The 27,979-nt window shown below is 46.9% G+C and overlaps 1 protein-coding gene across 1 annotated transcript; it reads left to right on the top strand.

Moving 5' to 3' along the window:
* The first annotated feature begins 937 nt into the window (after positions 1–937).
* On the top strand, positions 938–17,164 carry AQP3 (aquaporin 3 (Gill blood group)). Its single transcript, XM_083466238.1, has 6 exons — positions 938–1,133; positions 11,832–11,958; positions 12,578–12,715; positions 13,743–13,861; positions 13,998–14,215; positions 15,237–17,164. The coding sequence occupies exons 1-6, from the start codon at positions 1,026–1,028 to the stop codon at positions 15,421–15,423; spliced, it is 897 nt and encodes a 298-aa protein (XP_083322364.1). The 5' UTR covers positions 938–1,025; the 3' UTR covers positions 15,424–17,164.
* The last annotated feature ends 10,815 nt before the right edge of the window (positions 17,165–27,979 follow it).

Below are 27,979 nucleotides of genomic sequence, written 5' to 3'. Positions count from 1 at the left end.
ATCTCCCTCCTCTGCACACCTTCCAGCTTGTCAATAACCTTCTTAAATGGTGGTGCCCGGAACTGGACACAGGACTCCAGGTGGGGTCTGAACAAGACAGAATAGAGCAGACACCGAGACCATATAACACCGGTCCTGAAAGACCTACATTGGCTCCCTGTACGTTTCTGACAACAATTCAAAGTGTTGGTGCTGACCTTTAAAGCCCTAAACGGCCTCAGCCCAGTATACCTGAAAGAGCGTCTCCACCCCCATCGTTCTGCCTGGACACTGAGGTCCAGCACCGAGGGCCTTCTGGTGTTTCCCTCACTGTGAGAAGCAAAGCTACAGGGAACCAGGCAGAGGGCCTTCTCGGTGGTGGCACCCGCCCTGTGGAACGCCTTCCCATCAGATGTCAAGGAAATAAACAACTACCTGGCATTTAGAAGACATCTGAAGGCAGCCCTGTTTAGGGAGGTTTTTCATGTGTGACATTTTAATGTATTTTTAATCTTTGTTGGAAGCCGCCCAGAGTGGTTGGGGAAGCCCAGCCAGATGGGAGGGTACAAATTAATTAATTATTATTATTATTATTATTATTATTATTATTATTGTTATTGTTATTGTTATTGTTATTGTTATTGTTATTGTTATTGTTATTATTATTACTTCCCTTGATCTGGAGGGCGCCAGGTTGGCAAACGCAGTGCCAGTGGTGGAATGAGTTGAATCAGTTGGGTTGTGGTTTTAACTGCACATGAGTAATACTACTGGAGGGGGTGGAGCAGAGGAGCTCGCAAAACCGCCCACTCAGCCTTACGCTGTCAAGAAAAAAAGGAAGGAGGAGTGGGAGAAATTGCAGTTGAAGATAAGTTGGTGAGGGTGGAGTTTTTCAGGGGAGGTGTGTCCAGGATTCCTCTCCCTTTCTGCACGTTTATAAGGCGAGGCAGGTCTGCTCAAGAGCTACAGAGAGCCAAGCCTGGAGAGCTGAGAGGGACCCTTGCTCAACTTGACACAGAAAGCGGAGAAGAGACAGGGCAGAGATCATGGGACGGCAGAAGGACCTTCTCTCAGCCATCGGCTTGAGGCTGCGGATCAGGAATAGACTTATCCGTCAGGCCCTGGCTGAGTGCCTGGGAACCTTGATCCTGGTGGTAAGTAGATTTTGGGGGAGCAATGGGCTTGGGAGACAGGAGAAGTTTTGGATTTATTGTATTGCACAGACGTAAGAGTCCAGATTCTTTTTCTCATAAAAGTTGTGGGATAGTTTGTTGAGTGGTGATCCTCAGAGGTTAAAAAGGGTTTGGCACAACTCTTGCCTCTGCACAACTGCTTTTAATGGGATGTTTAGTAACAGAAATTCCCCTTTCCTTGTGTCCTGGTGGAGGGGGTCTTCAGAAGCTAGGGAGGAATTGGAAAGGTCAAAATGTCTTGGAACAGGAAAGATTTTGAGTTACACAGAACGGCAGCAAACAGTCTCAAAGCGTTGTGTGTAACCTGAAAGCCTGCATGTTCACACAGCCAGCCAAATTGACTCTCCAAAAAGATAGAACTGCAGGCAAGTTTGCATTTTTTTCAATGTACCCTGTAATCTCTCCCCCCAGCACATGAATTCACAAGCAGAATTCTACAGTTAATATTCTTAGGAGCAATGTCTCGTTTTCACAATAGCCTTGTAAGGTATGCCCTCCTCATAAAATCCCGTTTCACAGATTGAGAACTGAGTCTAAGTGACTTTGCCAACCTGGTGCCCTCAAGGGGTGTTGGACTACAACTGTAACCAGCACAGAGTTCGAAACAACTGGAGGCCACGAGGTTGGTAGAGGCAGTTTTAGGTGTGCACTTAAACTGTGAAAGTGGCCCCCACTTTTTGAGGCTGCCAACACCAGCAGTAGCAAGCCTTCAGTGGCAAAATTATGCTTTGCTCTGCATCGTAAGTGAAAGAACCCCAAGTGCTTGCCCAGTTTGAAAGCACATCAAAGTGCAAGTAGATAAATAGGTACCACTCTGGCGGGAAGGTAAACGGTGTTTCCATGCGCTGCTCTGGATCACCAGAAGTGGCTTAGTCATGCTGGCCACATGACCTGGAAGCTGTACGCCGGATCACTCGGCCAGTAATGCGAGATGAGTGCCGCAACCCCAGAGTCGTCCATGACTGGACCTAATGGTCAGGGGTCCCTTTACCTTTACCTATGTAAATCTCACCTGTAACTTGCAATAGCCCAGCTTGGCTCCTTTCTCTTCCAAAATGCACGAGGCAGCTATACTGTCAGAACCTGCACCCCCCCCAAAATCAAACAACCCCCCCAAAAGAATCCCAGGAAGTGTAGTTTGTTAAGGGTGCTGAGAAATGTAGCCCTGTGAAGAAATAAACTACAGATCCCTGCATTCTTGGGAGGGGGAAAGTGTGGCTTACATGTGCTTTAAATGTACGGTGTGTACATAGCCTGAAACACAGAATATATATGGGTTGGTTTTTGTTTTTTTTTTTTTAAAAACCTCTTCTTTTAAGTTTGCTGCTGTGAAAGAGGGAAATACCATTGCAGAAAAACCGCTCAGCAGTTTTTCAGTGCAAAGGCTCCCCAAGATTATAAGCATCCGAATCTGGGAGCTGTTGCTTAGCTGCATCCCTGTTTTAAAACCATAAAAAAGTCAGAGAAGTTGCTTCCAGATGACCTGCCCCTTGAGCATTCCTCCCGATCTGCTTGCACAAAGTCTGCTGGGTAGAGAGGTGATACGGCATCAGCCGTTGAGGGAGCATTTGTTCTGAAATGTTTGCAGGGAGGTTAGACATTGTTGCATTAAGTGAGCGTCATCCTGTGCCTTCCAGCGCATTTCCCTCCCTTCCCTTCCCTCGCCTCCAAAAACCTTACCTTTTTTGCGGGAATTGGACTTGTTTTGCTCAAATGGCACGACGTTAATTTGCTGGCAGGTGACTGAAAACCCAGCTGGAAAGAGCGGCAGCCTGGAATTGTCTAGAGATGGGGATTCTGTGGAAATAGGTTGTCTGAAAGACCCCAATGTGTGTGGGTTGTGCGGTCAGTGCTGTTGGCTTTCCCTGTGGGGTGTGGTGGGTGTTTTCAGCTGTGTGTGTGTGTGTGACTTGCCATTATCGACACGAATGTTCACAATTATCAATAGCCCCAGTTGACTGCTTTGCCTCTCTGCTGGGAATGTGAGATTGGTCTGAATGGGTTTTATTTTGGAAGAAGGGATAGTTGGCCTTACTTGCTGCTGGTACCTCGGCACTTAACTGTTCAATTTACAGAAGGTCCAACATCGAGGAAGCTTCCCAATTGAACTCCTGGGATCTCTAGGGAGGGCTAGAAGAGATCTCAAATACTGGAGAGCGGCTGCCCATTTCAGCTTCAAATTCCTCCTTTCAGCTCCCTCTGTCCTCACCCTCCAATGTGCTGGAGGGTTGTCACGCTCACCAAGCTGTGATGCATAACTCATTCCAAAAGCTGGAGAGAGATTCCCAGCTATCAGGACCCTGCTATTCCCCCCCCCCCCATCGGCCAGCTCCCACCAGCTGCCGGGTATTATTCAGTAACAAGCCATCCTGCATAGGAATGTCTGGCCAGAAGCGCTAAGAATAAAATTATCTTCTATCTACCCCTGGGCTGAATTCCTGAAGGCCAGAGGTCTCGGGCTGTTGTAGCACAACTCGGTGGCAGAACCCCTGTCGTTTCACTGCAACCTGACTATACCTTTTCCATCTTCTAGCTTCTTATTTTTCAACCCATTGACAGCTCCCTCCTGCCCCTCTCATTTTAGCCATCTGTTACCGGCTGCAATCGATTTTCACCAGGCACCAGCTCTCACCACTGTACTGCACTGTCTTGTTGGAAACCCAGCCAGATGGGCAGGGCAGAAATAATAATAATAATAATAATAATAATAATAATAATAATAATTATTATTATTATTATCATGCAAATCGGCCATCTTGTACATGGCAATTGACTGGATAACTTTTTTAAAAAACAAAAAAAAAACCCAAGCAGACAGGCCTCTGCCCCGCAAAGGTTACAATTTAAAGTTTCACAGTAATGTGAGATCAGACGTGGGGAACGGAGGGACGACGAGAAGGATGGAAAAGGCAAGGGGTAACGAAGGATTTCGTGAGAAGCCTTTAAAATGGCATTAAAGAGGGAAGTCACTGTGTATAATTTCTCTATATGTATGCCCAGACTTCACAGGGAATGGGAGGAGCTGTGTGTTAAGAGATCCTTCAGAGGGCTGGGAACGAGGAAGCGTTTTCAAAGTATCCTGAAAGGCAACTGATCTGTTCCCAAGTTCAGCTTTTGTGGCAGAATGCCAGAGAAGCCCTTATAGGATTTAACTGAGCGAAAACCAGAGCTGTAAATTTAATTGATTAGAGCGCAATCCAAACCATATCTCCTTAGAAGTAAATCCCTTTGAATTCAACAGCGGAGCTTGCTTCCAGGTAAATGGGGTTAGGATCACAGCCTTTGTTGGTTACATGAATCAGTTAGGAAGACCTCTCCAGGGACTGAAAAGGGACCTGGATGAATTAGCCAAAAGATTCCCCTTCATAATGTATTGTTTTAAATGTAAATATTTATTTTTAAAATTGCATTATTTTAAATGCTAGTGTTTATTAGGATGCATGAAAATGTGTGCAACTTTAATTATTGGACAGTCCAACCATAGCTGTCAACTTTCCCCTTTTTTAAAGGGAAATTCCCTTATTCCGAATAGGATTCCTCGCAAGAAAAGGGAAAAGTTGACAGCTATGAGTCCAACCCGAGGCAGTTTACTCTGAAGTAAGCCACACTCTGTTCAGTGGGGCTTCCCCCCAGGGAAGCATGCATACGATTGCGATCTTAGACTGAAATCATAAGAGGAGGTAGCACAACCAATGCGCCAAATGAATACAGATCCAATACAGATTTAAAAGCTGCCTTTCCTCCCACCCCCCAGTGCCCCCTCCATTTTCCTGGCTCATTCACTTCACACCCACTTTGCTCCAGGCAGTGGTGATGATCTGCACTATGATGGCTGGTTGTGGGCTGGGACTGGGAGCTTCTCTCAGCTGCTGGAGAAAACCTTCTGGGCTGACCCAGGAGCTCCTTTCCGGCTGACCATTAGGTCCAGTTGTGGCCAACTCTGGGGTTGTGGCGCTCATCTCACTTTACTGGCCGAGGGAGCTGGCATACAGCTTCCTGGTCATGTGGCCAGCATGAGTAAGCCGCTTCTGGTGAACCAGAGCAATGCAAAGAAATGCCGTTTACCTTCCAGCTGGAGTGGTACCTATTTATCTACTTGCACTTTGACGTGCTTTCGAACTGCTAGGTGGGCAGGAGCTGGGACCGAACGACAGGAGCTCACCCCATTGCGGGGATTCGAACCACCGACTTTCTGATCAGCAAGTCCTAGGCTCTGTGGTTTAATTCACAGCACCACCCACATCCGGAGCCTTTTATACCTTGGGCCAAAGTTCCTCCTCCTCCTCTGGGGGCCCAGCTTGGTGGGGCTGAGGAGCAGGAAGGGGGAAGAGGATGGCCATGGGGTGTGGCGCCCTGGGCCAAGCAGGAGGCCCCCATAGCTGCTTGCCTCGAGGAGCCATCCGGCCCCAGCTGCTCTCTTTATCAGCTCCTCGCAGGCAGCAGGACCAGGCACTGAGCACACAGCCCAGGAGACGCCCTGGAAGCTCACAGCCCGAGAGCCATTTTGCAGGGGCAAAACACACCCCACAGACCCATTTAGACCCATTGCACAGATGAAGGCGCAATGGGAGCAGTAAGGGAAATGTCCTGGGTGACACAAAACCGGAGCTCCCCTCAACGAGCCCCCAAAAGGGGGAGTCTAGGATTGGCAGGACGCTGGGGGAAGAGGGGCTAGAGTCTGACTTGAAAGAGGGGGGCAGTGGTTTGTGGGGAACTGGGCCAGCCAGGAGGCAAGAGTCGGAGGCAGGGGAAGCTTCAGAGCTGGAGGAAGAAGAGGAAGAAGAGGCAAGGCAAGGACCAGGAGAGGACTGAACAGGATTATTGGGGGTAAATTATCCTTGCAATTTCCACCCAGAGACAGCAGGCAAAGGGCTTCACTCGCAGTTCGTCTCAATACAAAAATCTCCAAATGGATCCGAACTTCAATGCCTAAAACTCCAAGGATCTAGAGATCATGCTAAGGGTGGTCAAATTCCGTGTGACTGCCATAAAACTCAGGGAACAAGCTGTCCTACCAAAATGATTAAGGTTTTAAATGACAATTTTAGGTTATATTTTAGTGATCAAGATTTAATATATATTTTTAATTGCCACTATATCTGAATTGTCTTTGTTATACCCAATTGCAATTCAATGTATTCCTGTTGTGTTTATGATTTCCCTTATGTTGTAAGTGAGCCGGAACTGGTCTGTGGCCGTAATAATAAAGTTCAATTCAATTCAATACCTGGCTCTCGCTCTGGCATGGATTGTGGGAGGCAGGGAGGTGCTGAGTGCAAAAGTGCTTTGCCTGCTGGAAACCCTCCTTAAGAAGCTGAGGTTCTCCTCCACCACCAATGCAGAGGAACTTCTGAGTAAACGTGTAAAACTCTGTGTGGTAATCTCAACTCGGGTTTCTTAAAGTCTTAGTGAGAACTTCAGCTTTTTCTGCAGCGAGAACTTTCACTCCTGTACGCCTCAGGGAATTCCTGCTTCTCAGAAAAACGCTTCCATCAGTGCCAGGTTTAAGAAATTAATCTCAACACGCCCTGCAATCATTCGAGATCCATATCACATCTTCATTAGAGCAAAGGAAGCATGCAAAAGCCTCCAGGTGAAACAGTCCACCCTGTGAATGCTCCAGGGATTTGCTTTCAACAGGGAAACAGCTTCCATCGGAGTGTTTTTAAATGAGTAATAATATATAGGGAGCGCGGAGCTACAGGAAGATGAACTTTAGCAGGGACTAGCAGGCTCTTAAACATCTGCACAAGAGGCAGTAACTGTTGGGCAAGGTCTCTCTACCTGGAGGGCTTGTTATCTACCTGCTGGTACACACCCATCCGGCTCGACAGGGCGGGGAAGCTGAGCACACAGCAGCCCCAATAAAATGGGACCCAAACCCCTGGAAGGAAAGAGAAAGTGGCCACTTCGAGAGTGCCATAAACTTGCAAAACAGCAGGGAGAAATGTCCTGTTGCAAAAGCCGCCTTGTTGCGTGAGGCCAAACCAGTGCGTTACACACACAACGTGCAGTTTTGTCGCCTTCTGCTGTGATCTTGATCTGGATGCAACTATGCTGGATATTTGCATCAATAAGAAAGTTATAGAATCACAGATTTGTAGAGTTGGAAGGGACCCTGAGGAACTCCTGGCAGATGGGCCATCCAGCCTCTGTTTAAAATTGAATGTTTTTAAATGAACCCACCACCTTCCAAGTGGGTCAGTTCCACTGTCAAATGGCCCTTGCCACCAGAAGGTTCTCCTCAATGTTTAATCGAAATCTCATTCCTTGTCATTGGAATCCGTTGTTTGGGCAGCTGTGCCTGCGTGGGAACACCAGTGCAGCTCTCTGCAGGACTTGCTGTGCTGAGTTGCAACTGCATGGGTGCAGACCTTACGCATCAGTAGAACTTATGATATTGCACCTCTCTGAGGGTCCTATACTGTGCAGCTGATCCCTAACCTCTTCTCCCCTCAAATCTTGGGGTTCTGGCCTGTTTGCATTGCCAGATGCCCCACTTTGTTCTCTGGTGGCGAACACTATTTGCTTCTGAGCCAGATGCAGGGATAAAGTCCTGCCTGGAAGTCGCTTCTTAATCCGCCGCTCTCTTTTCCTGCCTTTGCTAAAGTGGTCCAGATCTTTTGTAGTGACATCTGGAATAAAGTTTTTTTTTAAAGGGGGGGGAGAGTTCAAAGGGGGAAGGCAAACATCTGGGATTTCCCTTCCAACCAAAGCTGCTTGTCGTTAAGGCAGTGATCTGAAGGTGGCTTCCTAACACAGAGGAAGTTGGAGGCACGAATGCCAGTTTCTGGAAACCACAAGAGGGGAAATTGAGCTCTTGGGCTTGCAGGCATCTGGTTGGCTACTGTTGGAACAGAATACAATTGGCCTGATCCAGCAGCATCCTCTCCTTCTGTTCTTACGATATGATTTATCCCATACTTGCTCACACTCATGCCATTTGGACTTTTTACTGTGGTCACAGAGAGATTAATGAGGCATCTCATTCAAGAGCAGAGATTTGCACACACACACACACACACAGAGAGAGAGAGAGAGAGAGAGAGAGAGAGAGAGAGAGAGAGAGAGAGAAGTTTTCTCTCCTCAATTTAGTCCCCAGATCCGATGCACTATGACAGCTTCAACCATCCTGGTGGTCTCCAGACCCTCCATCTGTCCTGATTTCCAGGGACAACCCCGGAATTACAGAAGCCATCTCTGTTTGTGATTTCATCCCCAAAAGTCCTGCTTTTCGATGTCCCTATTTTCACTGAATAATTTTTTTTTGGGGGGGGTGCAGTATGGAATAGGACGTCCCTCTTTTCCCTGGAGAAATGTTGGAGAGGATGCTATCAGCGTCAGCCAGCCTGGATACAGGAGCGGTAATCAAATACACCTGGAGGGCACCAGGTTGGGGAAGATTGCATTGTGCAGGTGGCAGGCTTGGAAGGCTTTTCCTCCAACCCATCCTCTTCCAAAGGTTAAAGAAACTTGCAGTTGTACTCAAATCTGCTTACTTTAAAAGAGATTTTATTTTAACCAATCCAAAAAGGTTTGTGCTTCTGTTCACTTGCACCAAAGCCCCACCTCCTGAAAAGGCTTGAGCAACATAGCAGCACAGGAAGAACACAGGAGGCTGCCTTCTTCTGAGCTATGCCATCTAGCTAGTATTGTCTGCACGGACTGGCAGCAGTTATCTGGGCTTTCGGGCAAGGTTTTCTCCCAGGCCTCTTTGGTGAAGCCAGGGATTAAGCCTGCGACCATCCGCATGCAAGGAAGAGGCTCTGCCACTGAGCTATGGCCTTCTCCAGCTGCAACACACTGGCCACCAGCAGAGATTTGCAGAATGTGTGCTGCAGCCATCACCAGTGGCAAGCAAAGCCCTCTTGTTCCAGGGCGCCAGATTTTTAAACTTGAAGGTGAACTGACCCCCCACCTCCTCTTTGCGTGAAGGGATCTCCTCACTAGGAGCTCAGAACCTCTGTTCCTTTAAACGTCAGCCTTTCGTGTTTTTATCTGGGTGTTTGTGACGATTGCGCAGCTGACTGATTTTGGCAGGTTGGATCAGCATTAGCTGGTATTTGCTGTTGTTTACGCACCGCAACAAAGGAGAGTTGTGAACAGAGGAGGCTTGGCTGTTCTCCAAAAAGAGCAGCTCTGGAGAAAGGCAAAGGCAGATGGATCTGCCCCATGGGGGCGCTCTCCCTTGGGCAGTCCTCCTGTCAATCACCACGGAGGGCTCATCCACACTTGCATGTGGCCCATGTTTTATTCTCTTTGTCCCGAACGAGAGGTTTTTCCTTCGCCTTGCCGCTTTCCCAGGGAAAACCCACCGTTTGCTGCTGAATCGGAACAAATGTCAATCTTCAGAAAACCCGACTGATGTCTGTGATGATTCAGAAGTAAACAGTGGGCTTTCCTGGGGGAAATGGGTGGGGCAAATGAAAAACCTCTTGCATGGGAAAGTGGAATTGTGGATGAAGGAGAGCTGTCCGTTCTCTTCCTGATGCTTTTTACGTGGAAAAACACTCTGATAAATTGTGCTCTAAATTGTGCAAATGGGTGGCACATAATCTGGGGTGCCATTTAGACTTTGCACCCCAGGCTCCGTAAATCTCTGGGCTGACCCCTACCCTGGGACAAAAGTTTCCTGTGCGCTTTTAGCATAGCTGTCAACTTTTCCCTTTTCTTGCGAGGAATCCTATTCAGAATAAGGGAATTTCCCTTTAAAAAAGGGGAAACGTTGACAGCTATGGCTCTTAGCAACATTGGGCTCAGGAGGAAATAAGTTTCAAGAAATGTGGGGTTTTGTGGCCTGTCAGTCACTCCTTTTAATCTCCATCTCTCACCTTCCACTATGTGAGGCCATTCTCTCATTCAAGGTCTCGGAGCCTCGAGATTTGACAAAAGCCTTGAGCAACTCCAACTGAGCCAGGTTTCATTGTTCAAAAGAATCCAGTTTTCCCGGAAGCTTTGAATCGGCCCCTGTTGCTGCGGTTAAGGCTGGCTTGCAAAGGCTGTTTGCGCTTCATGCTTTGTCACCTTGACCTCCCTCGCAGGGAAGTTGTGACTTTGGGCGATAACATTCTTTCTGGGCTAGTCGAACATACACACTGCAAAGACTTGTGTGTGTGTGTGTTTGTCCAATACTGATTCAGAGGTCGTAGGACAAAGTTGAAGGACAAATAACCCTTCAGAGCTCTTTGCGTCCAACAAGGAGCAGAAAAACAGAGAGAGAGGAGGGGAAAACCACTTTGTCTGTTTAAGGAAGGGGAGGAACCCTAATCATAAGGGCAAACAGAGGAGTAGCTTGCATAATGCACAAATAAAAGTTCTTTTCTGTAGGCATGCTGATAAACTTATCCATTATGCTGTGCATACAGCGTACTTCAAAATCACTAAAGTTCACATTCTGTGCCAAGCTAATCGAAACTGTGCAGCAGGAAATGTGGAATCCTCAGCCTGTTATGACTGAAGAAATTCAGCTGTGTTGCTTGGTTATTCTACTGTCCATCTTGAGATATTCGGATTGGAAGCTTTGCTAATGTTTATGGCATGTGTGCCAATCAGATGGCCGGATCTTGTGTCTCAAATATCAGGCTGATTCCTGTGTGCCCAGTGAATATATCTTTGTTTTATACCTGGCCGTCGATTCTGTTGTCAGCAGCTGTTGAATCCCACCTGCCATGTGGGTTGTGCGATAATGTGGCAGAATGATAATTCATTCTAAGCTGAGCTAGGCTGCAGTTCTTGGATGTGTTTCCCCCCCTGGTGCTTTTAGTGGGACTGAGGATGCAACATTGTCTAGCCTCCCTGAAAGTAGAGACATTAAGCAGACCTTGTCTGATTTCCCCACAAACAAGTTAAGGTGAATGCTCAATACACAAGTGTCTGGAAGTACCCTAGAATTTTTGGATTTGTGAAGATCTGCATGATTTGTGGCTCAGCAGATTGACACAAATGTTTTTCTACTTCTGAATTGTGATATTTTGGAGGATATTTAAATCTATAGCTCTAGATCCAACCTACAGGCTACTAATCAAAACAACAAGATCAACAATATATTTAAATCCATGTGAGAGATCAACTTCTCTTATGGCACTTTTTGTAGTGCATAGATGCAAAAAAAAAGGAATCTTGGTTTGGTTTTGATTTTAAATCTTCAGCCTGCCTTCATTCCAAGTTTGCAAAAGTTGCGCTAGCCAGCAAACCATCAGCTAATTCAATAGACTGTCTTGCCCCACCTGCATGTTACAGGTGGGCTGTCCTTCCTTCATCATTTTCAAAACACCACTTATAAGCATTAAAAAAAACTAAACAAAAACAACAACTACGCAAATCCCCCAACGAAATCAGAGCCAACAATTTACATTTTGGAAAACTGCTTCAGGACAGTAGGAATGAGTTAGTGACATCACTGCTTCTAGCCAATCAGTGCTGTGCACAACCAACTTCTGCTGTAAACACTCTAAACTGGGTTCTCCTAAGCTCAGTTTAGGATGGAAGGTTAGAATGTGGTTAGTGAACATCTGCAGCAGGATCACCTCTTAGAATGCCTGAAGAATAGAAAGGGAAATCACTGGATGCCTTTCATAAAGTAAAGTTATACTTTGGTGCTGATAGAGGATGTGATCCACCAAACTGGATTTGACCAGGATTTTTTTTTTCTCCTTTCAGGTGTTTGGTTGTGGTTCAGTGGCCCAGTCTGTACTCAGCGGTGGAAAAAGCGGACAGTTCCTGACCATCAACCTGGCTTTTGGTTTTGCTGTGACTCTTGGAATTCTGATCGCTGGACAGATCTCTGGTATGTGCCTGAACTTTATGATAGGACACAGATTTGGCCACAGTTGACTAAGGACCTCCCATTGTGGAATTTAGGTCTGCCTGAATCTTACTGTCTGTGAGTAGGTATTCCCTGTGCCTTCCAGGAACTGAAAGCAGCACTTGAAGGCTGCAGCTGTAGGCTCACTTACTTGGGAGGAAACTTCACAGGATATGGACTTAACATGAATTTATCTAATATTAAAGCAGACATGCATTTAAATTTAAGTCATGTGTGATGAGAGAACTCTTGCGCAGTAGCTTACTTTGCATAATTGAGGCAGGGGTTTAAGTGGTTTAAATTAGACATAAATTAAACTTGCTCCAGCTTTGCATTACCCTGAAACAAACTTGTCCTCTTTCCAAGAAGCAACCTTTGCATCAAGACTTTGACATGTTTAGTCATGTCACGAGAAGGATCCCTGATCCTTGGAGGGTTGCACCACCTATGAGATGTCCCCAGTAATATGAGCAGCCTTAGAACCATAGAATTGTACAGTTGGAAGGCTCACCTAGCCCAGCTGTCTGCCATGCAAAGCCCTCTCCATCTTATGCGTGCCTGGAAACAAAACAAGCACCCTAACCATGGCATTTTTCCACAGGTGCCCATTTGAACCCTGCTGTCACCTTCGCCATGTGTCTTATGGCCCGGGAACCTTGGCTGAAGCTGCCTATTTATTCCTTAGCACAAACCATCGGGGCATTCCTGGGAGCGGGTATCGTCTTCGGCTTGTACCATGGTAAGTGAGCAAGCGCATGGGTTGAGCATGTCTTCCTGAGCCTCTGGAACCTGCCTTTCCTTCTGACTTAGATCTGGAATGGTAATGGGGACTTGAAATTAACACAGTTCCTTCATAAGAGTTTTAGGATATGGCAGTTTAATTCAGGGCAGGAATTACTGTATTTTTCGCCTTGTAAGATGCACCAGACCATAAGGTGCACCTAGTTTTTGGAGGAGGAAAACAAGAAAAAAAATATTCTGAATCCCAGAAGCCAGAAGAGCAAGAGGGATTGCTGCGCAATGAAAGCAATGATCCCTGTTGCTGTTCTGGCTTCTGGGATAGCTGCACAGCCTGCATTTGCTCCATAAAACGCACACACATTTCCCCTTACTTTTTAGGAGGGAATAAGTGCGTCTTATAGAGCGAAAATTACGGTATTTTGCATCATTTCTCCTCTGGTCTGGTGGGGCTCCTCTTTCCTTTGGTGGGCAGGCAAAGTGAACGGTGTTTAGATCTTGGCCCTAGTGGGGGAATAACCCTGTTTCCATAGAGCCTTACAAACCTCAACATTAGAATGAGGGAATCAAGAGCAGCTGCAGCTGAGCTGAAGGAATACACATTGAGGTCCTGTTGCCTTTAATGTTGAGACTTTGCCTAGAGTCCTCCCAGTTAGTGCACTGGGATTCAGGGATGGGGAATTTCCTGTGGTCCTGTTGCATTCCAATTCCCACTAACCCCAGCTAGCCTGACCAAGGGATGATGGGAGTTGTAGTCCAACAACTTCTTGGGTGTGTGTGATTTTCCTGGTTTAAACATAGATGATTCCCCCCCCCCCCAATAGCCAGCTTTGTTTCTTAAAAACAAATAATTTTAAAAAACCAACCCTTTGGGGGAGCACAGGATCCCCATCTATGCTGTACCCTATCTACTGATATATCCCCCCTCAAGAGTAAGAATAATCTTCTCCATATATTTATGATATAAAGAATCTGGGAATGGTGGCAAGGCTTTGATGAGATGTCTACTTTGTTTCCTTTTTTTCTAGATGCTATTTGGGACTTTGGTGGGAACCAGCTATTAGTCACCGGTGCCAACGCCACCGCAGGGATATTTGCTACTTACCCTTCAAAGCACTTGACCCCCATCAATGGATTTTTTGACCAGGTAAGAATGGGAGGGCTTTTGTAAGGCATTCCAAGCCAAAAGAGCCCGAAGGCTGTAAGAAGTGCAACAGGGAGACATTTTGAGGCGGAGGAAAACCAGATTATCATCTCTTCCTCCTTCCCTTTCTCCCTCTCAGTTCATCGGCACAGCAGCCCTGCTCGTGTGCGTCTTGGCTATCGTGGACCCCCACAACAACCCAGTCCCCAAAGGACTGGAAGCTTTCACCGTTGGCTTTGTCATCTTGGTCATTGGAACATCCATGGGCTTCAACTCTGGATATGCCGTCAACCCGGCTCGAGACTTTGGACCCCGTCTCTTCACTGCCATTGCTGGCTGGGGCTCAGAGGTTTTCACGTAAGTTGATGTGCCTTCACAGTAGATCATGGGTGGTCCTCCAGAGGTTGCTAGACTACAACTCCCACCATCCCTGGCCTTGCCCATGGTAGCCTAGGCACGTAAGAGCTGGAGGGCTGGTTCTTCATCCTTGCAGAAAACGTCATCAGCAGGACTTGCCTTTGTTTTCATTTAAATTTCCATTCATGAACACGGAGCTTGTAATAATGAACTCTGGCTTGGGAACATCACAACTGCTATTGCTACAAAGGCTAGTGTTTTGGAGGTGCTATCACATAAATAGCTGCCCTCCAGCAGTTTCGGACTCCAGGTCCGATCAGCCCCACCTAGCATAGCCAGCAGTCAAGGATGATGGGAATTGTAGTCCACAACTTTGGGGAGGCATCTGAAGCTCAAGCACTTTCAGTGGTTTTTGGTTTTCTTTTTTACTGGGACACACTGACAGCAACTGGAGACTTTTATGGGTGGCTTTTGGACTTTGATCTGCCTTCCTAAAATTTGGAGGAGCCTTTAATGATGGAAAGTTAGTATCCGAGGCTCAATATCCCTGTCAAGACATAGTCCTGGTCTATGCGCCTAGGAAGGATCTGAGGACAATTTAATTGCAAGCAAGTCCTTGGCTGACCTCCTGAGAGATATTTTCGAGGTTGACACCATCCATGGAGTCTCACGTACCAGCTACCATTGTGAGAGGGAAGAGTTTGGGATTGCTCCATAGAGGATGGTTGAGTTAGAGTGATATTTCCTAATTTTTTGAAAACGGGGAGACATGAAGCTGAATTCCAGGTGTCCTTGGACCTCAGGTCCACTTTTAGGGGGAAAAACTGAATTACTAACAGGAGAGGCTGTCACCGGATGGGGAGTGCTTCCTGGGATGGGACAGGCAGTCTCTTCTGAGAGGAGAAATGGGCCTTGAGGCAATTTTGGATAGAATAAAGAGGAGAAGCACACAACCCGGACATGCCAGATTGGCCGACCTTCCTATCTCACCCATCCGTTTCCTTGTGTTTGCCTCTCACAGGACTGGCAGGGGCTGGTGGTGGATCCCCATCGTGGCTCCTTTCCTCGGAGCCACGGCCGGCGTCCTGGTCTACCAGCTGATGATCGGTTGCCATGACGAACCGCCTCAGCACCACCTTCACCAACATGAATGCGACGAGGAGGAAGCTGTCAAGCTGTCCAAGGTGAAGCAGAGGGACAATGTTTGAGGCTCCCTGCAGAAGCGCGACCACCCCTTGGTGTGCCAATGGACTTCTTTTGTTACAAAAACCAACCAAAAAACCAAAAAAATAAATAAATAAACAAAGGACTGATAGAACCAAAAAGAAGAGAGCAAGAAGAGAACAAGACACACAGTTAGGAATTTCTTCTCCCTACCCCCATCCCCCCCCCCTTTGCCTCTGCTTTCCCCAATTGCTACGCCACCCTTGGTACATTTGCTTTACAAAGTATGCTGTAAGCTTGAGGATTTGGGGCTACACTGGGGAATAGTGTGTGTCACGGAAGTCATTAAAGCGTTAAGGCCTTCGCAGCCTGAATCCTACTGTCCCCAAGTACCAACAACTCCAAACCTCACTTTGGCAAAATGCATGCAAGCACATATTGATGTGGGAACACCTTTCTAAATAGTTTTGGGGCGACCAGGTGGGTTAGAGTTAGGAAGAGTATTATGCCACTGCTGCCTGTTCCTCCACGGGACAAATCTCTGCAGGGCTGGTGTCATCTCCTGGCTGCCCAGGTCGGGTTCTAGGCCTTGCCTGGACAATCTTTTCCTCAGAACAAGCTATAGCAGAGGAAAGATTTCACAGGCAGGAGTGATTTTGAGCTCCTTTTAGGGATGGGCACAAGAAACCACTGCCTGGAACGTCAACGGAATAAAAAAGACAAGGCATTGGGAGAACCTGAGGGAAATGTTGGTTTTCATAGGGTGCAAGATTCATTACAGAGGCTCTTTGCGGCATCAAGCTTTGTAAATATAAAAATGTAACGCCTTGTTATGTTCTGTCACAGCGTCCGGGCTTTGAAAAATGTGTGTGTGTGTTAGAGAGAGCAAGAGAGAGCATGTAAATTGAGTTTTTACTTCGGGTGTTTTATATATCTCTACAATTCTACACACTTGAAATCAAGAAGCATAAAGGCCCTTCACTCTCTTGTGGTCTTTTATTGCTATAAACACTAATTCCACCCTAGGCACTTGTTGCAGAAAATGTTGGGATAAAATGGTGCCTGGATCGGTGCTGAATTTATGGCGGTGCCAGCAGTTTCCTTGCACAGGGAGCTGAGCCGAGAGCCCACAAAATAACAATAAATAAATAACAAATTATTGTGAAAATAATAATTTTTGGGGGGGCGCTGCCAAATTTTGTCCTCGCTCAGGGCACCATATTGCCAAAGTCCGCCCCCGCCAGGAACCTGGAGAGCCAGCTCATTGGTCCATCCGCCAATTGTCTTCACTGATTGGCAGCAGCTTTCCAGGACACGATCCCAGCCTTAGCTGGAGATGCCAGGATTCGAACCTGATTCCTAAGTGACTCCACTTAGCATTCATGCCTATGACACAGAGGCATTCCCCGCAGGACCCAACATGGGAGACCTCCTCCGTTTAGCAAAGCAGAGCGGTATTACCTGTTAGGAACACTTTTGGGGTGCTCAGAACTGGGCTTCCTCTCACCCTAAGGCTGTTGTAAGGCTAAAATATTTTCAATCATGATTTTAAATAATGCACAGCATTCCTTGGATTGGAACATCGCCCCTCTTGCGGGGGGAATTCCTTCCTGTAGGGAAAGGTAAAAAAACATCAGGCGTGTGCTTCCCACCCAACCCGATTTGATGCATAGCTGCAGTCCGCCGTGTTGCTCCAATACAATTTGTAATGTCTACACCATTTGTAATGTATTTCCAATTTGTCTTTGTTTTTTTAATAAAAATAAATGCATATATAAATTGTCTCATTACAGTCTTCGGGGTTTCCTTTTTCTGTTGGTCAGTAATAAAAGTTGGTGGGAAATGCAAAAATAAAAAAAATAATGCCCAACAGATTTAAAAACAAAAACAAACCTGTGCTACTAGATCCCAGAGGCCTGGTGAGATCAACTGATCGGCAGATAGATTGCTGCTTTCTCAGGGATGCCATATGTCCTCTTTTTCCAGGACACACCTTCTTTTTCAGGAGTAAAATTTCTGTCCGGGTGGATTTTTAAAATTGTCTCTGGCTTTGCTTTTTGGATGAGATTTAGACATAACTTGTGGTTAAAGACTTGTTCTCCTCTTCTTTTCTCCTAACCACTTCAAGCAATATATCACAGCTTATATAGCCTACTTATAGTAGGGGTATTTAAAATGAGAGTCATCTTAGCATCCTCATTTTTGTTCTTCAAAATATGGCAACCCTAGCTTTCATAGAACTGTAGAGTTGGAAGGGACCGCAAGGGTCATCTAGTCCAACCCCCTGCAATGCAGGAATATTTTCCCCAACGTGGGGCTCGAACCCATGACTCTGAGATTAAGAGTCTCATGCTGTACCGACTGAGCCAAAGGCTCTGATTGGAATGGGCCTGGTGAGCTTCATTTGAGAAAGCATTCCTTGGGAAAGGTGCCACCACAAAGAAGGCCCTGCCTCTGGTAGAAATCAATTCCGTTTTAGAAGCGGCTGAAGTGGGCCTCCCTCAGAGAAGGGCCAGAAGGAAGGAGGTGGCCAAACCATGGCTGTGTAAGAAACACTTTATCCATGTCTGGAGGTCCAGTGGTTCCTGAGTCAGCCTGCAAGGGGATGACAATGAGATTAAATTGCACAGTGTGTCCAGGTCCTAAACCTTCTCTCAAATGTGTCTCTGTAACCGGGAGCCTTCTCTGCACAGGGTGTGGTGCTCTTGTGCATGGAAGATGCAGTCCAAGATGGGATTGTGCATTTTGTAAACAAAACAGCTCTGTGCCACTGCAAAAAAACACCCCATTGCCTCGAACCATAGGCTACTGTTGGGAGTTGGGGTACAACATTGTCCGCTGTTGTGCTCCTGTGTAACTGTAATCTCACATAGCCCATGCAAAAAAGATCCCAGGCTGTTCCACCCCTTAGGCTCACAGACCAAGCCTTCTGCTTGCTGGCATTGATAAATTGCCTCTTGCCCAGGCAGGAGATTAGAAAATGGCTGCGCTCCTGGCTTCCCCACACCCCGTTGGAAATGAGTCAAGGCTTTTTTTCCTGACAAAGCTGAACTGGAATTTCAGATGCTGCATCCGTACCTTTCCCTGTTGATATTAATTATAGCAATAGTAATATTGTCATAGTTATTCTTAAATCACCCTGGTGAGTTATCCCAGGAGTGTGTACTGGGTAAAAGGACATGAGATATTCTCCTGGGCAGAGACATTACAAGTTGCAGGAACGAGCACTGTCCCTTGTCTTGAAATAACTTGCTTAGAGATAAATTATATTTTATTTTCTCTTGGAAGAAGATTCCTCCCAACTCATGGGAGGACTATTTATAGCAGTGTTTCCCAAACTTTATTGCACCTCCTTAGTTCCATAAACGTGCCCCCAGTGATCCCTACCCTATAGGTAAAAAAAAGAGTAAAGGACCTTAAGTCCAGTCAAATTCAACTATGGGGTGTGGCCTTCATCTCACTTTTCAGGCTGAGGGAGCTGGTGTTTGTCCATGACAGCTTTCCAGATCATGTGGCCAGCAGGATTAAACCACTTCTGGCACACAGAGGACCATGATGAGTGCCAGAGTGCACGGAAACACCGTTTACCTTCCCGTCACAGCAGAACCTGTTTATCTACTTGCACTGGTGTGCTTTCAGATTGCTAGGTTGGCAGAAGCTGGGACAGAGCAATGGAAGCCTACCCCGTTGCACAGATTCGAACTGCTGACCGTGCGATCAGCAAGCCCAAGAGGCTCAGTGGTTTAGGCCACAGCGCCATGCCCATACCCTACCAAAAGCATTCTTCAGAATGACCCACTAAGGGAGAGAACCGCACAATGAAATTCAAAAGGGCAGCAATCAATTTCACAGTTACCCAAAATCCAAAAACTATGTAGCTCAATTCATTTTCCCAGTAGTGATGTATGGAAGTGAGAGCTGGACCATAAAGAAGGCTTATCGCCGAAGAATGGATGCTTTTGAATTATGATTCTGGAGGAGACTCTGGAGAGTCCCATGGACTGCAAGAAGATCAAACCTATTCATTCTGAAGGAAATCAGCCCTGAGTGCTCACTGGAAGGGCAGATCGTGAAGCTGAGGCTCCAAGACTTTGGCCACCTCATGAGAAGAGAAGACTCCCTGGAAAAGACCCTGATGTTGGGAAAGATGGAGGGCACAAGGAGAAGGGGACGACGGAGGACGATATGGTTGGACAGTGTTCTCGAAGCTACCAGCATGAGTTTGACCAAACTGCGGGAGGCAGTGGAAGACAGGAGCGCCTGGCGTGCTCTGGTCCAGGGGGTCACGAAGAGTCGGACACGACTAAACGACTCAACAACAACAAGCTCAATTCATTCGACATATTTTATGAACTTGTCCCAGTGATCCTAACTTTTCAAAGTCTGGTAGTCATTGACACCTTCAGCGTCCCCCCAACGCCCCCTTTCCTATTAGCACCCCACCCACAGATAACCCCACCTCCCACCCCGGGGGGCAGGAGTGATTTATAGGTTTCCTTGTTTTCTCTTGCCTCTCCCAGTGGTGGGAAAGTTTCTACCTTGATTCCTTGCATGTGTGGGAGAGGCAGGGCAAGGGAACGTCAAGGACGGAGCACTTTCAGATTATTAAACCTTTCAACGTCTTTCTGGGTTTTTCGTTTCCCTGTCAGGCTCTCTGCAAGACAGGACGGGCTTGTTTCAAGTTGGCTCGGAAAGGCTGTATTTCATATCCCTTTCGACGCAGTCACTGGGGACATAGATTCATACATATATGGACACATATATACCCGTAGAAACTTTTGTGCCTTTGAGAAGACAGCTGGGAGGGATGGTGGTTGAGAGGGAGGGAGGCTTCCTTCATCTTGCAGATCTCAGCATAGCAAGCAACGCACCTGGAAAACGCAGGTGTGGCTACCTGCCCCCAAGGCTCTTTGCAATTTAAATCTCAGACTCTCCATTTCACTGGGGTGTGTGAATAGCTAGATATTTGGACTGCCAGGCAGACTACAGTGCAACCAGGCATAAGCAGCCTGTTCTCTGTTGCAAAGTGAGACAGAGTGTTGGTGGGTGCCAGTGTGCCCATCAGTTCCAACAGTGGATGCAGATAATAGCCACTGTGGCTAGTAGCCATTGGTAGTCTCTCCTCCTTGAATTTAATCCTCTTTTAAAGCCACTCAAATTGGTGACCACCCCTTCCTCCTGCAGCAGCGAGTTCCATAGTTTGACTAGGCTGTCTCATGTCTGGTTTATTGAGTCAAATTGATGGTCCATCAAGCTCACGCTCAGCCACATTTCTACCTGGAAAGCATGGGTCAGAGTGGCTCCCCCTTTGCCACTCTCTTTCCCAGGAAAGACTTGCTCTTTAGCTCTGCAATGGAGCAAACATCAATCCAGAGAAAACTGCTGTTTGCTCTGACTGAGCACTAGAGAACAGTTTCCCCCGGGGGGAAGCAGTGGGACAACAGGAAGTGTGGATAAGCACCAAGTATTGCCTACACCACCCTTTGCCAGCCAGACGCTCTCTCTAGACTACAACTCCAAGCAGCCCACACCCAGCAAAGCTATATGATACCGAATCCAATGGGAGCATGGTCATGTTGGCTTGAGCTGACTGGGAGTTGTAGCTCAAAAACATTAGCAGGGCACCAAATTAGGAGTGGCTGGCCTACACCGACTGGGTGTAGGGAAGAGGTTTTTGGCAGCCCTGACTGGAGATGCTGGGGATTTACAAGGCATTGGTGAATCAGTGCTTTCTGCCCCCCCCCCCCCAGGAATACCCAGGAGCACAGTTCCAGTACCTCTTAGGTGGGCGCTATTGCGGGCCAACACTCCCTGTGCCCGCTTCTTGCCTTTATATACTTCGGAGAAGTCCAAAAAGAAGTCAATTGCAAGGCAAAACAGAAGCTTGCCAGTCTACACTCCTAGCCACTCACAGGCACAGTTGACCAAACGACAGGGCAAGGCCAATTTGTAGTTCCTTTCCTTCAATCTGTCTCTGGGGCTTTAAACTTTCCAGCCAGGCCTCCAACATTGTACGCACACATGTTGGCACAAGGGCCCTTCCAAGCTGCCCTAACCATCCACCTTAATCTAAGACAATGATGGAGGTAAAGGTAAAGGTAAAGGTAAAGGGACCCCTGACCATTAGGTCCAGTCGTGGCTGACTCTGGGGTTGCGGCGCTCATCTCGCTTTATTGGCCGACGGAACCGGCATACAGCTTCCAGGTCATGTGGCCAGCATGACTAAGCCGCTTCTGGCAAACCAGAGCAGTGCACGGAAATGCCATTTACCTTCCCGTCGGAGCGGTACCTATTTATCTACTTGTACTTCGTGCTTTCGAACTGCTAGGTTGGCAGGAGCAGGGACCGAGCAACGGGAGCTCACCCTGTCACGGGGAATCAAACTGCCGGCCTTCTGATCAGCAAGTCCTAGGCTCTGTGGTTTAATCCACAGCGCCCCTGCGTCCCTAATGATGGAGGTGGCGGCGCCTATATTTGACCTGTACCAGAACCAGGGGTGACCCCCAGACCATCTAGGAAGACAGCTTGCTGTAGCTTTTAGCACCTCTGGGGGCGTCCAGCTTGGCTGTGGTCGAATCAGCATCTGTTCAGGGCTGTCCCAGTCGCCCGGCAACTTGCCCTAACAACTTCATGGTGAGTTCTGGCACCTATTTTTCTTGGGGAGAAAGCACTGGGAATAATACTTGCAAGTAGCTGTGGGGAGGATACCTCGCGGAAAACTGGTAGCTGAAGGGCTAAGCGCTCCTATCCCTCCCACACCAGTTTCTCTTTTGCAAATCGCTTCCTCTCGAGGGAGCTTTGCAATAGAAAAGAGACGACCTGGCTAATGTTACACACCCGTGCTTGCTTTTGTCCGTTTGATGACCCCTGGGAATGCAGGCGTCATTGACTATTGCTGAACACATTATTTCCCATGGTGTGCTAAGCTTGCATGCTGAGCAGCACATCCACACTCAGATTTGGGCATTTCATCATCTGTCGAGGAGTACTTGGGTAATTGCCTGGGAAACGCCTCTGCTGTCCAAAAATACTCTCTGGACAAAGAAGACCAATTACTATTATTATTATTATTAAAGCTTTCTCTTGGACTAGCTCGTTTTCCAGGTGTGGGGAACACTGTGTGCGGAGGAAAATTCAGCCCTGGGTGGCAAAATGCAAAAGAGTTCAGGGCTCCTGAACCTTTAATTGCTGTGTAGAAGCCAATCCAACTATCAGTTGTAGAACAGATATGTTCTACAACCATTGCCTGAAGCAGCAATGCTACTGAATGCTGGTTGCTGGAAGCCACACGAGGGAAGAGGGCTTTTGCACATAGTCCTGCTTCCAGGCTTTCCATGGGCATCTGGCTGAGAAGGCCTCTCCTCCTCCCAGAGGGGAGAGGTTGTGAGCGGGAGCAGCTTCCTGCAGGGGCAGGGAGGCGTGCTCGGCTCCCTGCTCCTGATTGTTTCAGCTGCTGCAGCCAAGCCTTCCAGCTGACCAATAGGGCTGGCTGGTGGGCGGGGCTAGCCACATTTAAACAGCCGCGGCAGCGCTCAGCTCCCAGTCTGTTCCCGCTTTCTTCGGATCTCCCTCCCTCCCTCTGTCCCTCTTAGGTCAGCTTCTTTTGTGTATTGACCTTGCTATGGACTTCGGCTGGTTGCCTTGGTTGCCCAAGGGGCCTGGTAGGACTTTTTTATCCATCTGGCAAATTGGCACTAGCCTCTTGGTTTTTTCGCCTACCTCATAGCAACTCGTCACAACTTTCTGGTACTGGCGGTTAGGCATTGGAATATGTGTGCTATGTTGGAGGATTGGGTATGGGCCATCATCTACCCCTGTTCTTTTGGGTATTCCGTGAAAGGAATCCGGTGGTCTTGGATCCTGTCCGATGCCCTGCTGGTGGCTAGGGCCATGGCACGACCCCTGGTGACGTCATGGGGGAGCTTCCAGTTGTATTTGCATCAACAAGCTCCTCCCATTGGTTGTTGACCCTGATATGGCTCCTGTGGAGTCTGGTATTGCTGTTTCATCCAATGCCTAAGCCAATACTACTCACAACCAATAAAAGTTGTGGCCTAATTTTGCCCATTAACCTAAAATAATGTGTCTTTGTGTCTTATTATACTTCTATGAGGGTGGCGGTTCCTTGACTCACAATGAGATGCTGGACCAGGTGACCACTGGCTTGATCCAGCAGCTGGAAACTTCTTCTTATGCTATCCTAGAATTGTAGACTTGAAAGGGGCCTTCATTTAGTCCAACTCCCTGCAATCAGGGCTGAAGCATCTCTGAAAAGATGGCCGCCCAATGTTGGTTTAAAAACCCCCAATGAAGGAGAGTCTGTCACTTTCCAAAGTCAGCCATTCCACTGTCCAACAGCTCTTGACATCAGAAAGTTCTTCCTAATGTTGAGGTGGAATCTTCTTCCTTGTCATTTGAATCCACTGTTCTGGGTCCTACCCTCTGGAGCAGGAGAAAACAAGCTGGCTCCTTCTTCCATATGACAGCCTAAGGGATATTTGAAGATGCCAATCATATCGTTATTAATAACATTATTATTATATTAAATATCACCTCTCCATTTTCTCCTCTCTAGGCTGAAATTACCCAACTCTCTCAACTGTTCTTCATAAGGCTTGGTTATGCAGCCCAAAGTGGTGCAGTTTTGCCACCTAAAGCAGAACTTGCCCCTTGTCTTCCTGACTCCTCACTCTGTGATTTGATGATTAAGCGCCTCTGCGGAAGCTAATAAAGCAAAAATTACAGACGCAAAACCAGGTCAAGGTTGCAAGGGGCCTCCCTGTTGGGAAGCTCATCAAAATCCTATAGCAAAAGAAAGGAACTGGCAGCGCAGTTGGCGTATTAAGGCATTTCAAAGCCAAGAGAGAGCAAGCTAAAAGATAGCAAGGCATCCTCAATATATATCTCTGTGTTTTTATATTGTAAACCGCCTCATGATCCTCGGATGAAGGGCGGTATTGTTGGCATCCGTCTGTCTCAAGACACAATGGAGTTCGCTGCAAGCATTAAGATAAATTCAAACAGTATAAACAAGTTTTGATGGAAGCAATAATGGAATACTGAATGGTATAGTTTTTGTAAAATAAATGAACCATGGAAAGAAAAGAAGGGAAGTCATTGAGATCTTGAAGATGTAAAATTAGAATTTTAAATTGTAAAACAAACATAATAAAAATAATATACAAAAAAAGACACAATGGAGTTCACCTCTGGGGGTGAGGTCGAATCACTGGAGAATCGCAGCGCCTGTTGTGGTGGCAGAAACTGGTAACTTGTAGCTCCTGCCTCCCATGTTGTTTTTGCTGCGTTAGTAGCACCGAGATGCCTCTCTGGGTCACAAGCCTGGACACTGAATATGGAAGTCCTGGGATGCACAGACCACAAGACCCCCCCCTTGGCCACGCTGATGTGGTCCAAAGGAAAGCCAAGCAATACATTCTGCACCAGCTGGGCTGCAGGAGTTGCTGGAAGGAGGTGTAGAAGAAGAAGAGTTTGGATTTGATATCCCGCCTTTCACTCCCCTTCAGGAGTCTCAAAGCGGCTAACATTCTCCTTTCCCTTCCTCCCCCACAACAAACACTCTGTGAGGTGAGTGGGGCTGAGAGACTTCACAGAAGTGTGACTGGCCCAAGGTCACCCAGCAGCTGCATGTGGAGGAGCGGGGACACGAACCCGGTTCCCCAGATTACGAGACTATCGCTCTTAACCACTACACCACACTGGCTCTCCCAGGTGCCATCCAACCATCTTAGGGACTCCATTCCGGATTTCCATAGGATTTTCCCATTAGCCTTCTGGGTTTCCCAGAAGAGACTTTTGGTTGGCCACTGTGAGACCAGGATGCTGAGCTAGATGGGGCATTGGCCTGATCCAGCAGGCCCCTCTTCCATTCTTATGCACTTAGTTCCCATTAAACTGGAACAATGGAAGTTACCGGTAAGTCACATAGTCTATCTTAACCTCCCTTGATTTTAGAGGGAACTGCGTGCACCTAGCTCTGTCCCAAGGTAACCCATAACCGGTGTGTCCTATGACTCAAGCCATCTCTGCTTCTTTAATCCCTCACTCACAATGCTGAAGCCGCAACTGATGCAATTTCAGATTTCCTCATCCAGAGTCCTCCTTGCTGTCCTTTCTTGAGCCCTTTACAACCCTTTTCCTTTTGTTGACACACTTTTTTTTTCTGGGAAGATCCGTGACTCACACAACAACCCCATTTCCGGGGATCAGGAGCTGCAAGGCTCTTTCACATTCTCATCCTCAGTATCTTTCACGACCGGAATTGAGAATGACTGCAGGTCAATGACCTTGATCTTTTGCTGGAGACCAAAAAAGCTGAGCCAAATTGTTTTGGTCAAAGAGGATGTTCAGCAGAAGAGCTAAGGTCTCAGCATCTCTTTGCTGGTGAGTCCTCAGTACAGTGGTACCTCGGGATGCGGACGGGATCTGTTCCGGAGCCCCGTTCGCATCCTGAACAGAACGTAAGAAGCGACTGTGCATCTGTGCATGCGTGGGTCACGGGTCGCCGCTTCCGCGCATGAGCGTGAAGTGATTTTGACTGTCTGCACATGCGTGAGCAGCGAAACTCAGAAGTAATGTAGAGCTTCAGTATGCTGAGGACAACATAGTGTGCGCATGCTCAGAGGATGACCTCCAAACCATCCTAAATATCTTTGCAGAAGCTTACGAAAAGCTTGGCCTATCACTTAACATCCAAAAAACCCAAAGTGCTGCACCAACAAGTACAAAATAACCCCTCTGCAGCGCAACAAATCCAACTCAATGGTGTAACGTTGGAAAATGTTGATCACTTCTCCTACCTAGGCAGTTATCTTTCCACAATGGCCAACAATGATGCCGAAATCCAGCATCGCCTGAGCTCTGCGAGTGCGACTTTCTCCCGATTGAAGCACCAAGTGTTTAAGGACCAGGACATTCACAGGAAAACCAAAATGCTTGTTTACAAAGCTATTGTACTACCAACCTTACTATATGCTTGTGAAACATGGACCACTTATAAACGCCATCTCCAACTCCTCAAAAGATTCCATCAACAGTATCTCCAAAAAAATTTACACATCACTTGGAAAGACAGGCGAACTAATTATCAGTGTACTGGAAGAAGCAAAGATCACTGAAGCAATCATTGAAGCAATGATTCTTCAACATCAGGTTCGTTGGACTGAGGATGCCTGATGATCATCTTCCTAAGCAACTACTCTATTCCGAACTGAAAAATGGAAAGCGTAATGGTCAACAAATGGTCAACAAAAGAGGTTTAAAGACTGTCTCAAGGCAAATCTTTAAAAATGTAGTATAAACACCGACAACTTGGAAACACTGGCCTGCGAGTGCTCCAGTTGGAGAACAGCCTTTACCGAAGGTGTCATGGACTTTGAGGACACTCGAACTCAGGATGCAAGGGAGAAACGTGCTAAGAGGAAGGCATGCTTGGCAAATCCATACCGTGATCAAATCCTGCCCGGAAACCAATGTCCCCACTGTGGAAGGACGTGTGGATCCAGAATTGGCCTCCACAGTCACTTATGGACTCATTGTTAAAACCGTGTGTATGGAAGACAATCTTACTCATCTACAAGTGATCGCCAAAGAAGAAGATATCTATTTTTTTGAATGAATAAATAAATTTAAAAGAACAAGTCTTGGGGGGCGGAAACTGAGGAGGTAGATGAGACTACATAACCTTTCAACCAGTTCAAGAGCTGAATTACATTCACATATCAACGCAGGGATGTTTCTCTTCATTTCTTTCTCCCACCCCAACCCCTGATAATCTAAGGTTTAGTTCTCTACATTTCCATATCAGTTTCAATTATATTTTTATTTATTTTAAAAAACCATCAGCGTTTTAGGGGGAAGTTCTCCTAATATTTCCATTTCGGCAAAGCAATCCCCACAACATGATGCCTCTTTGTAAGTGGTTTTCACTAATGTGCTTTTCACTTTTGACTCATTACAGTGGTACCTCAGGTTACATACGCTTCAGGTTACATACACTTCAGGTTACAGACTCCGCTAACCCAGGAATAGCGCTTCAGGTTAAGAACTTTGCTTCAGGATAAGAACAGAAATTGTGCTCCGGCAGCGTGGCAGCAGCAAGAGGCCCCATGAGCTAAAGTGGTGCTTCAGGTTAAGAACAGTTTCAGGTTAAGAATGGACCTCCGGAACGAATTAAGTACTTAACCTGAGGTACCACTGTACTTGGCTGGAGAAGGCAAATAATAATAAGAATAAGAATAAGAATAAGAATAAGAATAAGAATAAGAATAAGAATTTATTATTTCTACCCCGCCCATCTAGCTGGGTTTCCACAGTCACTCTAGGCAGCTCCCAACAGAATATTAAAACACAGTAGACCATCAAACATTAAAAACCTCCCCAAACAGGGCTGCCTTCAGATGTCTTCTAAAAGTCAGATAGTTCTTTATTTCCTTGACAAGGTTTATTGCCTTTCCAAAGGCAAGGCTAACAAAGAGAAGAGGTTCTGGGAAGGCAGAGAGAGTGAGAACAGATGGGCGATGTTGATAAAAGAGAAATAGTTTTAGGAAACAACCATAAGATGCAATTTATTGGGCATTT

The sequence above is a fragment of the Podarcis liolepis genome (assembly GCF_965112155.1).
Source record: "Podarcis liolepis genome assembly, chromosome: 11".
Lineage (NCBI taxonomy): Eukaryota > Metazoa > Chordata > Lepidosauria > Squamata > Lacertidae > Podarcis > Podarcis liolepis.
This window is presented reverse-complemented; position numbering and strand designations above follow the sequence as displayed.

Bases quoted from the DNA above. Each gene is read 5' to 3' on its own strand.
- AQP3 (XM_083466238.1), top strand. From the start codon at position 1,026: ATGGGACGGCAGAAGGACCTTCTCTCAGCCATCGGCTTGAGGCTGCGG. The intron at 1,134-11,831 runs GTAAGTAGATTT...TTCTCCTTTCAG, and splicing joins TGGGAACCTTGATCCTGGTG to GTGTTTGGTTGTGGTTCAGT. The intron at 14,216-15,236 runs GTAAGTTGATGT...TGCCTCTCACAG, and splicing joins TGGGGCTCAGAGGTTTTCAC to GACTGGCAGGGGCTGGTGGT.